Source organism: Lepidochelys kempii, chromosome 9 (assembly GCF_965140265.1).
Source record: "Lepidochelys kempii isolate rLepKem1 chromosome 9, rLepKem1.hap2, whole genome shotgun sequence".
Lineage (NCBI taxonomy): Eukaryota > Metazoa > Chordata > Testudines > Cheloniidae > Lepidochelys > Lepidochelys kempii.
Window position 1 is genome coordinate 60780009 of NC_133264.1, and position 15916 is coordinate 60795924.

Here is a 15916-nt window from a genome sequence, read left to right on the forward strand (position 1 = left end):
CTTTAATGTGTTTAATGAAGTAAATACTAATGGGAACTGCGTGATCATGGGAGACTTTAACTTCCCAGATATAGACTGGAGGACGAGTGCTAGTAATAATAATAGGGCTCAGATTTTCCTAGATGCAATAGCTGATGGATTCCTTCATCAAGTAGTTGCTGAACGGACTAGAGAGGATGCCATTTGAGATTTGGTTTTGGTGAATAGTGAGGACCTCATAGAAGAAATAGTTGTAGGTGACAACCTTGGTTCAAGTGATCATGAGCTAATTCAGTTCAAACTGAACGGAAGGATTAACAAAAATAAATCGGCGACTAGAGTTTTTGATTTCAAAAGGGCTGACTTTCAAAAATTAAGGAAGTTAATTAGGGAAGTGGATTGGACTGAAGAACTTATGGATCTAAAGGCAGAGGAGGCCTGGGATTACTTCAAGTCAAAGCTGCAGAAGCTATCAGAAGCCTGCATCCCAAGAAAGGGGAAAAAACTCATAGGCAGGAGTTGTAGACCAAGCTGGATGAGCAAGCATCTCAGAGAGGTGATTAAGAAAAAGAAAGCCTACAGGGAGTGGAAGATGGGAAGGATCAGCAAGGAAAGCTACCTTATTGAGGTCAGAACATGCAGGGATAAAGTGAGAAAGGCTAAAAGTCAAGTAGAGTTGGACCTTGCAAAGGGAATTAAAACCAATAGTAAAAGGTTCTACAGCCATATAAATAATAAGAAAACAAAGAAAGAAGAAGTGGGACCACTAAACACTGAGGATGGAGTGGAGGTTAAGGATAATCTAGGTATGGCCCAATATCTAAACAAATACTTTGCCTCAGTCTTTAATGAGGATCTTAGGGATAATGGTAGCATGACAAATGGGAATGAGGATATGGAGGTAGATATTACCATATCTGAGGTAGAAGCAAAACTCGAACAGCTTAATGGGACTAAATCGGGGGGCCCAGATAATCTTCATCCAAGAATATTAAAGGAATTGGCACATGAAATTGCAAGCCCATTAGCAAGAATTTTTAATGAACCTGTAAACTCAGGGATTGTACCATATGACTGGAGAATTGCTAGCATAATTCCTATTTTTAAGAAAGGGGAAAAAAAGTGATCCGGGTAACTACAGGCCTGTTAGTTTGACACCTGTAGTATGCAAGGTCTTGGAAAAAATTTTGAAGGAGAAAGTAGTTAAGGACATTGAGGTCAATGGTAAATGGGACAAAATACAACATGGTTTTACAAAAGGTAGATCGTGCCAAACCAACCTGATCCCCTTTTTTGAGAAAAGAAAAGGAGGACTTTTGTGGCACCTTAGAGACTAACAAATTTATTTGAGCATAAGCTTTCGTGAGCTACAGCTCACTTCATCGGAGGCATGCAGTGGAAAATACAGTGGGTAGATTTATATACACAGAGAACATGAAACAATGGGTGTTACCGTACACACTGTAAGGTACACAACAGAACCACTAACCCAGGAACCTATCCTTGCAACAAAGCCTGTTGCCGACTATGTCCACATATCTATTCAGGGGACACCATCATAGGACCTAATCACATCAGCCACACTATCAGAGGCTCGTTCACCTGCACATCTACCAATGTGATATATGCCATCATGTGCCAGCAATGCCCCTCTGCCAAGTACATTGGCCAAACTGGACAGTTTCTACGTAAAAGAATCAATGGACACAAATCAGACGTCAAGAATTACAATATTCAAAAACCGGTCGGAGAACACGTCAATCTCTTTGGTCGCTCGATTACAGACCTAAAAGTGGCAATTCTTCAACAAAAAACTTCAAAAACAGACTCCAACGAGAGACTGCTGAATTGGAATTAATTTGCAAACTGGATACAATTATCTTAGGCTTGAATAAAGACTGGGAGTGGATGGGTCATTACACAAAGTAAAACTATTTCCCCATGTTTATTCCCCACCCCCACCCCCGCTCTCCTGCTGGTAATAGCTCACCTTACCTGATCACTCTCCTTACAGTGTGTATGGTAACACCCATTGTTTCATGTTCTCTGTGTATATAAATCTACCCACTGTATTTTCCACTGCATGCATCCGATGAAGTGAGCTGTAGCTCACGAAAGCTTATGCTCAAATAAATTTGTTAGTCTCTAAGGTGCCACAAGTACTCCTTTTCTTTTTGCGGATACAGGCTAATATGGCTGCTACTCTGAGACCTGTCATTCTTTGAGAAAGAAACAGATTTTTTAGACAAAGGAAACGCAGTGGATCTAATTTACCTAGATTTCCATAAGGTGTTTGATATGGTGCCACATGGGGAATTGTTAGTTAAATTGGAAAAGATGGGGATCAATATGAAAATTGAAAGGTGGATAAGGAATTGGTTAAAAGGGAGGCTACAGCGGGTCATACTGAAAGGTGAACGGTCAGACTAGAGGGAGGTTACTAATGGAGTTCGTCAGGGATCAGTTTTGGGACCAATCTTATTTAATCTTTTTATTACTGACCTCGGCACAAAAAGTGGGAGCGTGCTAATAAAGTTTGCGGATGATACAAAGCTGGGAGGTATTACCAATTTAGAGAAGGACCGGGATATCATACAGGACGATCTGGATGACCTTGTAAACTGGAGTAATAGTAATAGGATGAAATGTAATAGTTAGAAGTGTAAGGTCATGCATTTAAGGATTAATAACAAGAATTTTAGTTCTAAGCTGGGGATGCATCAATTAGAAGTAACGGAGGAGGAAAAGGACCTTGGAGTATTGGTTGACCACAGGATGACTATGAGCCGCCAATGTGATATGGCCGTGAAAAAAGCTAATGTGGTCTTGGGATGCATCAGGCGAGGTATTTCCAGTAGCGATAAGGAGGTGTTAGGCACTGATGAGACCTCACCTGGAATACTGTGTGCAATTCTGGTCTCCCATGTTTAAGAAGGATGAATTCAAACTGGAACAGGTACAGAGAAGGGCTACTAGGATGATCCGGGGAATGGAAAACCTGTCTTATGAAAGGAGACTCAAGGAGCTTGGCTTGTTTAGCCTAACCAACAGGAGGTTGAGGGGAGATATGATTGCTCTCTATAAATATATCAGAGGGATAAATACCAGAGAGGGAGAGGAATTATTGAAGCTCAGTACCAATGTGGACACAAGAACAAATGGATATAAACTGACCATCGGGAAGTTTAGACTTGAAATTAGATGAAGGTTTCTAACCATCAGAGGAGTGAAGTTCTGGAACAGCCTTCCAAGGGAAGGGGGGCAAAAGACCTATCTGGCTTCAAGATTAAACTCGATAAGTTTATGGAGGAGGTGGTATGATGGGATAACATGATTTTGGCAATTAATTGATCTTTAATTATTCATGGTAAATAGGCCCAATGGCCTGTGATGGGATGTTAGATGGGGTGGGATCTGAGTTACTACAGAGAATTCTTTCCTGGGTATCTGGCTGGTGAATCTTGTCCACATGCTCAGGGTTCAGCTGATCGCCATATTTGGGGTTGGGAAGGAATTTTCCTCCAGGACAGATTGGAAGAGGCCCTGGGGGTTTTTCGCCTTCCTCTGTAGCATGGGTCACCGGTCACTTGCTGGAGGATTCTCTGCACCTTGATGTCTTTAAACCATGATTTGAGGACTTCAATAGCTCAGACATAGGTGAGAGATTTATTGCAGGAGTGGATGGGTGAGATTCTGTGGCCTGCATAGTGCAGGAGGTCAGACTAGATTATCATAATGGTCCCTTCTGACTTTAATATCTATGAATCTATCTATATCCATGAATCTATGAAAGGTGGGGCCTGCTTTCTGCATCAGCTGGCCCTGGACTTGCCCTGCTCTCTCCTGGCCCATGCCCGAGGCTGGCAGGGCAGCATGATGAGCATGGCTTTGGTTTGGTTTGTTTAATGCTCACTTGGGTGTCTGTGCCATTAAGACGACAGTGCCCTGGTTAACTCAGCAGCAGAGCAGGTGACCAGACAGCCAGTGACTCGTTAAATGCCCAGCTTTACCCTCAGCTAAGTGGTCTGACATGGAATGGGAGGGGAATTGTCTGGGCCCTGCTGCCGTGGGCTGTGTGCGGGCTGTAGGGGACTGCCAGGGGCTCCCAAGCATCCCTTACCTCGGTTGTGTATGCAACCCTGGCTTGCTAATGCAGCTTTGGCTTCTTTTCCCCCTTGCCTCCTAGTTCTTGTGGGTTACACGGGGAAGTGAGGCCAGCGCGTGGCATCCAGACCCAGCTGCCCCTGTGCTGCTGTCAGGAGCCCTGCATCCCTTGGGCATCCCACGGCAGCCAGCCCTAGGGTAGACAAGGCCTTAGGGAGCAGAGCCTTGCCGAAGGGGCTCGTTTGTGGGAGACACTTACACACACATGCAAATCGTGGATGTGTGTGTGTTTGTGCATACCTGTGTGTGTGTACCTCTGTGTGAATGTGTGTGTATACCTCTGAGTGAGTGGGTGTCTGAGTGGGTGTGTATACCCATGTGTGCATGTGTGTACCTCTGTAAATGTGTATGTATACCTGTGTGTCTGTACACTTGTGTGTGTAAATACGTCTTGGTGTGTGTATATCTGTGTGAACGGGTGTGTGCATGCCGTGTGTGTGTGTGTATGCCGGGTGTGTGTGTGTGAATACATGTCTCTGGGTGTGTGTATACCTCTGTGTGAATGGGGGTGTGTGTACCTGTGTGCACTTGTACACGCAAGTGTGTTCTGTGCATGCATTTCCATGTGCACGTGTCTCAGGACAGGCCTGTCGTGTGCGTGTGTGCAGGGTACATTGTGTGGAGGTGCGTGTAGTGAAGATCTGAGGGCAAAGGAAGGGTCCTTGGAGACTGTCCTGTTCCCCTTCAGGCCTCCCAAGGCCAGCTCTGTGCCCTGGCCCGGGTGCGGTGCATTGTGGGTAGGAACAATACCCTTTTCCTCCTGCTCTGGGCTGGGCAGGGTGCAGACCAGGCCATTTCCAGGTGGCCTCGTGTGACCCTGCTTGCGGCTGTGAGCGTCTGGGCAGGGCAGGGCATGTTGCTCAATGCGCCAGTGGCACGGCGGCTGTAAAGAGGCTGGGTGGTCATTAGGGGAGCCGTGCATGGCAGCCTGGTGCTGGGCTTCCTGCAGTGATAATGAGCCAGGAGCCCTCCCACAACAGCTGGCACCGTGCCTCTGCCCCTCAGAGCTCAGAGCCCACGCAGAGCAGGAAGAGAGCAGCCAGGAGCAGCTCCCAGCTGAGGGACTCAGCATCCTTGGACCAGGCTGGGAGAGGGGGAAGGGGACCCCCAGATACATGTGTCAGCCCCCAGCGCCCCCCAAAGTCAGGGTGCTGGGAGACAGAGACCAGCCACAAAGTCTGGCTGTGGATCCAAACGCTCTCAGAACACAGGGGGCCAGTGCAGGCCCTGAACCACAGGGGCTCCCAGGGTGGGGTGGGGGATCGGTCTCCCAGGCTCAATGCATTGGGCTCCACTTCGGCTGTCTCTGTGCAATCGGACTGGGATCAGGGCAGCCGGCAGCCACCGCGGGCCTCGGCTGAGCTGGGGTGTAACTCAGGCAGGTGACACGAACCCACCTTGAGGTGTGCTGAGTGTGGCAGTGTTCATACCCGCCCTTCCTGTCAGTGCAGAGCCCCCGCCTCTTCCCCACCTCCCACCCCCCCAAGCGAGCGCACAGAGATGTGATGGCCCAGGAGCCGTGGGGCAGCCTCATGCTGCAGAGCTGGGGTGGTCTCCACAGAGCCTGTCTTGGAGAGATGTGCTGGGTTGTGGTAGGTCAGGGGCCACGTTTGCAGAGAGGCTGTGATCTGCACACCTGGCACATGGTGCAGACAGGTCTGGGTTTACCTGGCAGAGGATGCAGGAGGGGGGTGTGGATGCCTGGCAGAGGGGCCTGGGCATACCTGGCAGAGGAGCCTGGCAGTGCCTGCAGAGGGGCATTGGACTGCCTGGCAGAGGGGCCTGGGTGCATGCTGTTAGGATGGGGCCTCTGGCAGAGGGTCCCCAAGGGTCCCCAAGCGGGTGCCACTTTCCAAGTTCCCTCTCTCCAGTCCCAGCCGTGCTTGGGGTGGGCCGGGGCTCGATCCCTGGACAACTCTGCTGGCTCCGACAAGTGAGGATCAAGGGGGAGCTTGCCCTCCCGCCCCCATGGGGGTAGTGGGATTCAGTCGCATGTGAGTGCCCTGGCTGACACTCCCGTCCCTGCTCTGACCTGAGGGTGCGGGTGGCACCACTGAGCCCTGTCAGCCCTGCTTGCCTTTTTAATTGATCAAACCAATGGCACACAAAGCTCTCGCCAGCCTCTAGCCCTCTCCAGCTGCACCACTGACTTGCTTCAAACTTGGCTTGTTTTGTAGATCTTCTTCAGACCCAAGAACCCTGGCAGGTCTGCTTGGGCTGGGCTGGGCCTTACTGGGCCTAAGGGTGCGGGGGAGATTCTGGTTGGCACGAAAGATTAATGAACAATTTCTTCTGCTGTAAAAGAGTCCATGTTTTAAGGCACAAGCACAGGAAGCAGAGCTGGGGCTGAGCTTTCCCCTTGCCTGCAGCTCCTGAGTACTTGGTGTCTCAGGGCGGTGGGTTTTGTACACAGATCCTGTGGATTGCACAGCGCTTTGGGAGCTGACTGTTCTTACTGGAGTTCTACTATCTGGGGTCCACCCAGGCCAGCGGGAGCAAAGTGAGCAATGAATCTCCTCTGGGTCTGGGCCACTGGGGTCAGAGGCATAGCCAGTGACTTGGGCACTGAGCCCAGGGACTGCTGGGGAGGGCTCTCATGCCCTTCCCCCTCTCCCCCGCCCCCCGGCCATCCCTGTGCTAATCACACTGGCAGGAAAACATTCTCAGCAGGAAATCCGCTTCCCGTTCTGTCCAGCCGCTTCCCTGCAAAGAGAGCTCTGTGCTTAGCTAGCCCAGCACCCTGTACATGGTCCTGTCCACTTCCTGGGGCGAAGCCAGTCCCAGGAGTCTCTCCCTGCAGAGGGCAGGGCACCAGCGCTGTTACGGAGAATATCTAGCATGCCAGGGGTCCCAGGGACATGCGCCCACCTCGGGGCGGCGCACAGCAGCTTGGAACAGCCATGCACACAACATGAGCTACACCGAGTTCTTCTTCATGTATGGGAAATGTATTCAGAGTGTCACAGCTAAATACAAGATAGAACACATTGTTTAGCATAAGTAGTTAGTACATATTTCAAGGGACCATTCAAGGTGAAGTGGCCTGTAAACACCCCTGCAGACACAGGGAAGAAAGGAACAGAGAGGAGAAAAATAAGAAATTAAAAAGACAGTTGTTAGTGGGGCGGATATCTGATTGTTGTAATAAGCCATGAATCCAATGTGTCTGTTGAGTCTATGATTTTTAGTGTCTAATCATGAATTTAAGCTCCCGGGCTCGTCTTTTGAAGGTGTTGTACAAGTGTGAGAGTGATACAGTGATTGTTTTGTGAAAAGTGTTGGCCCATGGGTGAGAGGGTGTTTTTGTCTGTGTGAGTTCATTCGAGAGCGCAGTGATTGTCTGGCTTCACTCACCTAGTTGTTTTTATTTGGGGCATTCCGTGCACTGGCTGAGGTACACCATACGTTGTGACAGGCATGGATGGGTAGGACCTATGGATCTTGAAAGGTGTATTGTGGGAAATGATAATCGCAGCAGTGGAGCTACATCTTCAGGTTTTGCATCTGTTGTTCTGACAGGGTTTGGTGCGGCTTTGAGTTGGTGGGTCCTGGACTGTGGGGAGCTTGCTACTGATGAGGAGCTTGGCGAGGTTGGGGGGTTGTTTGAAGGCCAGAAGAGGGGGTTCAGGAAAGATTTATTTCAGGATGGGGTCCCCATCGAGTATGGGTTGTAACTGTTTAATGATACTCCCTCTAGGTTCCAGTGAAGAGTGGAAGGTGACCACTAGGGGTGTGTGATCAGAAGGGGTTTTATTTCCGTATTGAAGGTTCTCTCTGGAAATGTGGGTGGCCCATTCCTTGATGCGATCTTCTCAAGATGGCGTTTCCTTGTTTGGTGAAGGCGATTTTAAGTGTGTTAAGGTGTATATCCGTGACTTTCTCCTCCAAGCATATTCTGTGGTATCTGAGTGCCTGGCTGTAGCTACAAGATTTCTTGATGTGTTTGGGGTGGTTACCAGATCTGTGGGATAAGTGTGGTGATCTATGGGATTCTTGTATATATCTGTAGGGTTGGATAGGTGAAGCTGACTGTGGTGTCCAGGAAGTTGAGGCTAGTGTGGGAGTCTTCCAGAGAGAGTTTAATGGAAGCATGGTGGTTGCTGAAGTTGTGGTAGAAATCTATGAGGGAGTTTAGATGTTCTGTCCAGAACATGAAAATATCATTGATGTTTTTCAGGTTTCGTGGTGCATTTGTCCAGGAGATACATTCTTCCTCAAGGTGGCCCATGAAGACCATGGCCTACTGGGGAGCCATCCTAGTACCGTTGGCTGTTCCCATGGTTCGGACAAAGTGTTTGTTGTTGAATGTAAAATGGTTATGGATGAGGATGAAATGGATGAGTCTGGTGCTGTTTTGGGGGTGGTATCTGAGGGGTGTCTATTATCTTGTAGATAGTTGAGGCAGGCAGTGATGCTGTCATTGTGAGGGTTGTTGGTGTATAGGGAGGTGACATGCATGGTAGCGAGGATGGTGTTCTGAGGAAGGTTATTAATGTTGCAGAGTTTCTGGAAGAAGCCAGTTGTGTCCTGGACAGGGTGGATTTAATTTAAATCAAAATGATTTAAATCATGATTTAAATCACTAGTCAGGAAGACTTGATTTAATCATGGTTTTCTACATAAAAGTGCATTCTTGTTGGTTGTTATAGCCTTAATACATATTCTTCACAACTCAGAGATAGATGTAGGTTTCATTTTTAGAAGGTACACACTGTACATTTTCAAACAGTGATTTATTTTGAAAACTTTTCAGATTAGTTTTACAGCAAAATCAGAAAATGAATGATTGTTTAGCTATTTCATTTCCAAAGGTAATTGAAGCAGATATTTATGAAGTTATTGGGAGGTGAACTATCTCCAATTCAACAGGTTAATAATTAATATTTGGAGGATTTTCTTGCCATGCTGTATTAGGAGGAGAACATCACCAGACAGACATTTAAATCGTTTTATTTAACTAAAACAACAACGTTAAGTATTCTGGATTTTTTTCTTCAACAGCAAACATATAATATTTTAACAAAACAAGCATATGTCCCTCGCGTCTCACATTTCTCTCCAGACTTCTTTTCCTTGTCCAGATCTATTCCGCCACCAACAATCTTCTATTCATTGAACTTTTTGAAACTTTGCACTTTTAGAGAGAGGTAAGGGATTGACTTTGTGTACACAAATTTGCAGAGGCACAATAGAGTTGAGGTCTGTTATTTCTCACCTCTATATAATATTTATTTATTTAAAAACATTTTTGCTGTTAACAAGCATGTTACCTCTGGGGAGACAAATCCACAGTTTGAGAACTGCAAAACTAAGCATCTCTGATGGTATCTTCTAGACTGAGCACTGAGTCCCATTGGGTAGAGAGAAAGATTAACCTAAATAATCTATACAGAAGCCCCTGGAACCCCATAAAATGGGGTCCGTAATCCATGAACTATTGGAACTCATTTACAAAACTTTTCTTAAACGTTACATGAATATATTGTCTCATACTATAGAATTATAATTTATAATCCCTATTCCATGATGAGATATCTTTGAGCTATAGTGTATCTTAATTAAAACTATCTTTAGATAGGTTTTTTTCCTCAAAAAGCATTTTATCAAAAAAATCCAATTTAAGTAAAAAAAAAAATCCAATTTTTTTTTTTTTTTTAAATAATTGATTTTTGTCCACCTTGGTCCTGGAGGAAGCCAGCCCTTTGTGTGGTGAGTGGTCCGAGGATGGTTCTATGAGTCCCCATATTCCTTCAGCAAGGATTCCATGGCCAGATATGATGGGTCTGCCTGGGGTCCCTTGTCTGTAGAAGGTCTCTGGGATGGGTTCATGGGGATGAGGTTGTTGAGTTTCTCTTGGAGTTGTTTGGGGAAAGATTCGATGATATCCCTTAAATTCCTGGGTGGACTGTGGTGTGGGGTCTCTGAGTTCTTTATGGCAGGTGGTATTGGAGAGTTGTTGCTTGGCCTTGTTGCTGTAGTCATCGCGGTTGAGGACTGTGATGGCGCCCCTTTGTTTGCTGGTTTGTTCACTGTGTGGGGGTTGAATTTCAGGGACTGTGTAGCTGGAGAGATTGTGCCCGCAGTTTGGTCTGCTGCTATTTAGTGCCATCTAGTGACGCCAGGATGAAAAGCAGGCAGGAAAACCCAAAGCAAGCTCCAATACCATTGTGGTGTAGGGTCAAACTGGGGTGTCGGGGCGGTGGGGGAGGAGCTGTTTGTTTGCTAGCGAGAGTCCGTACGTACGCTGTTTATTACAGCCCGTGCCTGGCTGGTATGATTGCCTCAAATCCTGTGCAGTTCTTTTCTGTTGACATGAGGCCTGACCCCTGCACTCTAGGAGGGGGCTGGAGAATAACAGCTGGCACTGTCCATCCCTAGAGCCCAAAGTGCCTTGCAAAGCCAGGACAGCCCAGAATCCCCATGCTACAGAGGGGAAACTGAGGCACCCAGTGAGCAGTGGCAGAGCTGGGAACAGAACCCAGCTTTCCTGGCTCATGGTCTGGTGCCTGGTGTCAGGCCATGCTGCTGCTTCAGGTGTTGGGTTAGAGGCTGGTTGGTGGGCAGGGAGGGAGGGGATGTGGGCTGGAGCCAAGGTCCGTGACTCAGGACACCAGGGTTTTGTTCCCAGCTGAATCATCCATTTATCATATGACCTTGGGCAGGTCCCAACCCCTATCTGCCTCAGTTTCCCCCTCCTAGCATGGGGATAACAACACTGACACCACCACCACAGCCAGGCGTAACTTGCCCTTGATGAAGGGCTGTGTCCCAGGTGAGCACATCGGGGCCTTGGGCTCCGGGCTTGCAGCTCACCCTTGGCTGGGGAGGGATGAGAGGGTCTGGGGAGCTGCAGCCCGTGTCTCACCCCTCCTCTCCTCTCTGCAGCCACCTCTAACTTGGACCTGGAGAGCAAGAAAACGCCCCACTCCAAATTGCCATGGCAACAGCCCGTGAATGTGTTCCTGGCTGCGGGCAGGTCGCCCTGCGTGGAGGAGCTGCACCAGGAGGCCCAGTTCAATCTCCAGAGCTTGCTGCAAGGTACCCCGCGCCGAGGGGAGGGCTGGGGCTGCCAGGCTGGCTCTCGGCCAAGACACACCCATGGCATGCAGGTACAGGCTGTTTCCGCAGCTCCTGCCATGCAGGGGGCAGCAGAGAGCAGACTGTCCCATTGCTGACAGGAGGGGAGGGGAGAGCAGGGAGCAGAGTGATCCTTGGGGTGGGGGAAACAGGGAGCAGACTGACCCATCGGACACAGGAGGGAAGGGGGAAGCAGGGAGCAGAGTGACCCATGGGGAGGGGGGCAGGAAGCAGATTGACCCATTGCACACAGGGGGGAAGAGGGGAGCAGGGAACAGACTGACCCATTGCTGACAGGAGAAGGTGGAGTGCTCCCTTCCCCCTGTCCTCTTGTGAGATTGGCATCAGCTGCTCCCTCCTCTCATCCCCCCCAAACCCTCCTGCAGGGTGTGGGGCCATGTGGGTCTGTTAGAAACACGTGGGTCCCAGCGAGAGCCACTTCCTCCAGCCAGGGTAGTTGTCTGGTTCCTCTGCCTGTTAAAGCACGTGGCTTACTAGCTGAGGAGGAAGAATACCCGCTTGGGGCTGGTGCCCAGAGGCCAGAAGCCGTGTCCAGGCCCTGGCACTCCCCCCGTGCAGCTGCACGAGGCCAGCACAAGGCTGCTGTGCCCACCAATTCTCAGGAGCTGCCGCCGCCCCCAGAGAGACCTAGGAGCACCTGAAGCAGTGGCTCCCATGTGCATTGCTGCAGGCACCTGTCCAGTACCCTGGGGCAGGGCAGCCAGGCAGCACTAGGCCAGGCCCTGCCCCACACAGCTCCAGTGGTGACACAAATACAGGCCTGGGGACGGGAGGATGAGGTGTCCAGCACAGGCAGCGAGCAGAGGTTTGCCCGCAGCAGGGCTGCCAGCTAACCAGGCTGGGCGGCGCTTTGTGGAGCACTCGGGAGCAGCTAGGAGCTCCTCTGCGCTCTTCTCCCCATGTGCGGGGGGGGGGGGCAGAGAGCAGGGCCCCATTGCTGTGCAAGGGGCCCAGAGAGTGCATTATTGGCACATGCCCAGTGCATGTCCCACTAGCCTTTGGCTCAGCACTGGGGTGGAGAGGGCAGAGCGCATCCCAAACCGCCAACTGTGGAAATGCCCTGGCTGCTTGTATTTCAGAGGAGTATGAGGAGCAGTACACAGAGGCCAGGGTCACTGGTCAGACCTTCAGGAACGCCAGCCACCTGCCTCTGGACGCGCCCCCTGAGCCCTCTCCCAGGGCCCTGCCCGCCAAGCGCCTGGAGTTCGTGTTTATGGTGAGTCCATCTCTGTACAGAGAGAACCCCAAGGCACTGTGTCTCAGCAGCCTTCCTGCGGCCATGGGCTCGGGGACACAGGGTACCAACTCTGCCTGAGGTCACCCAGAGAGGTTACTGCAGAGCAATAGATGGGGCGGCGGGGAGGTTGTGATTCGGGAGTGAGAGGCATCGGCAGAGCTGATGGTAGGGGAGAGCGACAGGCTGGGGTAGCTGGGGGCTGTGGGTCAGGAGTGAGGGGCACTGGCAAAGCTGGCCCTGAGCTGGGATTGCTGGGGACTGCGGGTCGGGAGTGGCATAGGAGGGAAGGATAATCCTGCCTACAAGGTTTTTGACTCAAGCCATCACTTAGTCCCTCATTCTGAGCACTAGATTCCTCCACACACACACAGTCACTCCTGCTCCCCACATGCCCCCCTTTCTCCCCCACGCTCCCACAATCCCTCCCTTCCCACCTTCCCCACACTTGTTATCACCCCACCAGGACACTGGTGTCTCAATCCATTTCCTTTGTTCCCTGACAGCCCGCGGCCCGGCGAGTGAATGAGGATGAGGCCACCACACTGGGTGTGAGGCCCCCAGAGCCATTCCTGAGCCTGCCCACCACCCCAGACAAGCAGCCGGCCTGGACCCGAGCCTTCCCTCTGCCCACCGTGGAGGAGAAGAGGTGGCACCAATCCTGCTCCACCCAAGCCAACATTGTCCCCATCAATGTCTCTGGTAGGGCTGTGCCCCTTCCAGGCCCCCTGGGAAGCATGTGTAGGAGCATGGGGGGGCAAGGGGTTAAATCTGTCCAGTCAGCTCCCAGCAGCGGCGCTGGGGTTCTGAAGCCTGCACAGGGCGGCTGTGGGCACAGCACTGGCTGGCTTTGAGCCCCGGGCGCTGTGATGCCACCTCCAGGGAAAGTGCAAAGGTCCTGTAAAACCAAAATGCAGCGATGTGGGGAGGCAGGGCCAGGCACAGGGAGGTGGGGCTGGCCTGCAGCAATGTGAGGAGGCAGGGCCAGGCACAGGGAGGCGGGGCTAGGCTGCAGGGATGTGGGGAGGCAGAGCCAGAGCCAGGCCCAGGGAGGCAAGGGTGGCCTGCAGTGATGCTATTGGCCCACATGTGCTGTGGGTTATACAGAGGCCGGGATCATGTTCAGTAGCCAGGCCGTGGAGAGCCCTCAGGGGGCAGTTTGCAGGGCAGCATTTCTGTGCTTTGTTCATGTATTTTACCACCCGTAACATCACCCTTCATTTTTGACCGGCTAGCCACATCATTAAGTTAATCCAGTCTCATCTGCATCATCTAACGAGTATCTCTGAGCTAACCGGTCAGTGTGTTCTGTTGTCACCTTGGTTCTCCCAGTGCTTGGGATCCATCCATCTGTGCAAGGGAACTCATGTGTTCGGCAGGAACACGAGGCTGTAGGGCCCTGGCTGCGGGCAGCAGCTCCGCTCAGTGTGGGGCCTTCAGCAGCACCAAACTACCTGGCTTCTGGAGGAAACTAGCTCCCCCACCCCCCATGCTCTCCTCCCCAGGCACTGCATGAGCACTCTGCCCCACAGCTGGCTGGGAGGACACATACCCCTGCACCCTCCCGCTGGCCTCCCTAGCAATGTCCAGGCTGCCATAAGGTCCTGCTAGAGATCAGGCTGGAGCTGCACGAGGCCTGCAAGGAGCCCCAGAGGAGCTTGCTCAGCCCCCTGACTCCTCCCTTCACACCTCATCGGACGCCTGGAGCCAGGCCCTCAGCCCGGCCCAGGGGGCTCTGAGCTGTGTGGTCAGAGCCCCTCTTGTGGGGAGAACCTGCAGAGCATGTCTCTGCCCGTTTGTCACTGGGCTGCCCCTGAGCCCTCCTGCCCAGCACCAGGGTCCCCAAGCTGGGGGGATGGGTCTCAGTGGCTTCCGATACATTGTGTCTCCAGCAGCGTGTCTCCGTTGTCTCTGTATTCCCCCTGGCTGGCTTGCCCAGCAGCATGTGTGAGGCCCCCCTGGAGTCATTTACCCATCCATCACGCCATCTCTCTCCAAAGGCCTGCGTTTCGCTGCTAACCAGCCCCTCTCCCTGAGCACCAACTTGCTCCTGGCATCGACCCCTCAGCTGCCTGGCCAGTCACCAGCAGCCCAGGAGTGGGTAGGGGGGAGAAATGCGGCTGCACGCCAGGGGTGACCTGCTTCTCTGGCGCTGCCATTGCTGGCCCTTGGCAGCCACAGCCCCCTCAGGCAGCACTGCCTGGCCATGCCCAAGAGTGACCCTCCCCCACCCTTCGGAGCCTGCCCTGGGCCACCAGGGCCGCCTCCCGGAGCAGAGAGCAGGGGCTGGCCTGACCACCTGCCCCCTTTGTCCAGCAGGCAATTATAAAATGGCCATTGGCTTGCCACCTAGGGAGATGGGATGCGGGCGCCTGCCCCAAAGTCCAGTACTCCAAACCGTGGGTTTGGGCCACTTGCTGACACACACCTGAGCTCGATGCCATAGGGAGCCAGCAGTGCCCTTTCCAGTGGGACGAGGCCTTGGTTTCTAGCCCTGTGGCTTGTGACCTGGTGTCTGCCCTGTCAGCGCCTTTCTGGGGATCTACATACTCCTCTCCCGAGGCCATGCAGTAGGGCCCATGAGAGTCGGGCACCTCCAGATAATGTCCATAAACACTCTCTGGCTGAGTGACAGATCTGCAGAGCAGCTTGTCTGGAGTCCCTGGCGAAAGCAGAGTGGGGGTGGGCAGACAGCATGTGGGTGACCCACAGGACTCCCCTGGAGTATATCACTCATGACCGATGCACACGTCCCAAGCACAGGCCCAAAACGCTATACCCCGTCTCTGCCTCACACTCACACGTGTGTAAATACATACATAAGTGACCACACTCCTTGTTCTGTGAGTGTCCCCACCCCTGGCCACATGTGCTGCCCTGCAGCCTGCCTGGCTCCAGGACAGCAGCCCACTGTCTGTGTTGCTGTGCTGGTGCTTGCAGTTTCCTAGTGTGACCCCCCACCATGCCTGGGACCTTCCCAAACACCACTCATGAACCCTGGAACCCCCTCCCTACCCGGGCTTCGCCCCACGGCTGCCTGCGTGCTCCAGCATAGAGCCCTCGTGCTCACGCAGGAACGGGAACAATGCGGGGGAAAGGGCAGAGCCCTTTGTTATAAACCCCAAGAGCCAAATTCACTTTAGTACAACGCAGCCTTAGGCAAGCGAGTTGGGGAGCTAACGCAGGGAGAAGGTGGCCTGAGTAGCTGGGCCAGGGCCGGACCAGGCGTTCTCCATGCCCCCTGCTTGCTGCCATGTACAGTGTGTTTGTTTTGGCTACAGGACAGCTCTTTGATAGGCACGCGAGTGCGCGGCACTCCTTGTTTAACACGGAGACCGCGGTGAACCCCAAATCCACGCTGCGGCGGAGAAGGACCATTATCGGATTCCCTAACCTCGCGCTGCGAGACCAAGGTGACAACGACAACTGTACAGCTTCTCT

At 51.9% G+C, this 15916-nt stretch overlaps 1 protein-coding gene across 6 annotated transcripts in view; it reads left to right on the plus strand.

Annotated features, from left to right (window-relative positions):
• Positions 1-15916, plus strand: part of NHSL2 (NHS like 2) — a 151673-nt gene that overhangs the window by 116708 nt on the left and 19049 nt on the right. For 3 of the 6 annotated variants that reach the window (XM_073360620.1, XM_073360622.1, XM_073360621.1), the window contains exons 2-5: positions 11029-11252; positions 12321-12457; positions 12982-13177; positions 15757-15888. In XM_073360620.1, coding sequence (XP_073216721.1) covers positions 11081-11252; positions 12321-12457; positions 12982-13177; positions 15757-15888 — 637 coding nt within the window. In that variant the 5' untranslated portion in view covers positions 11029-11080. The remainder of the gene's footprint in view (positions 1-11028; positions 11253-12320; positions 12458-12981; positions 13178-15756; positions 15889-15916) is intronic. The other 3 variants (XM_073360617.1, XM_073360619.1, XM_073360618.1) reach the window with 2 other exon arrangements.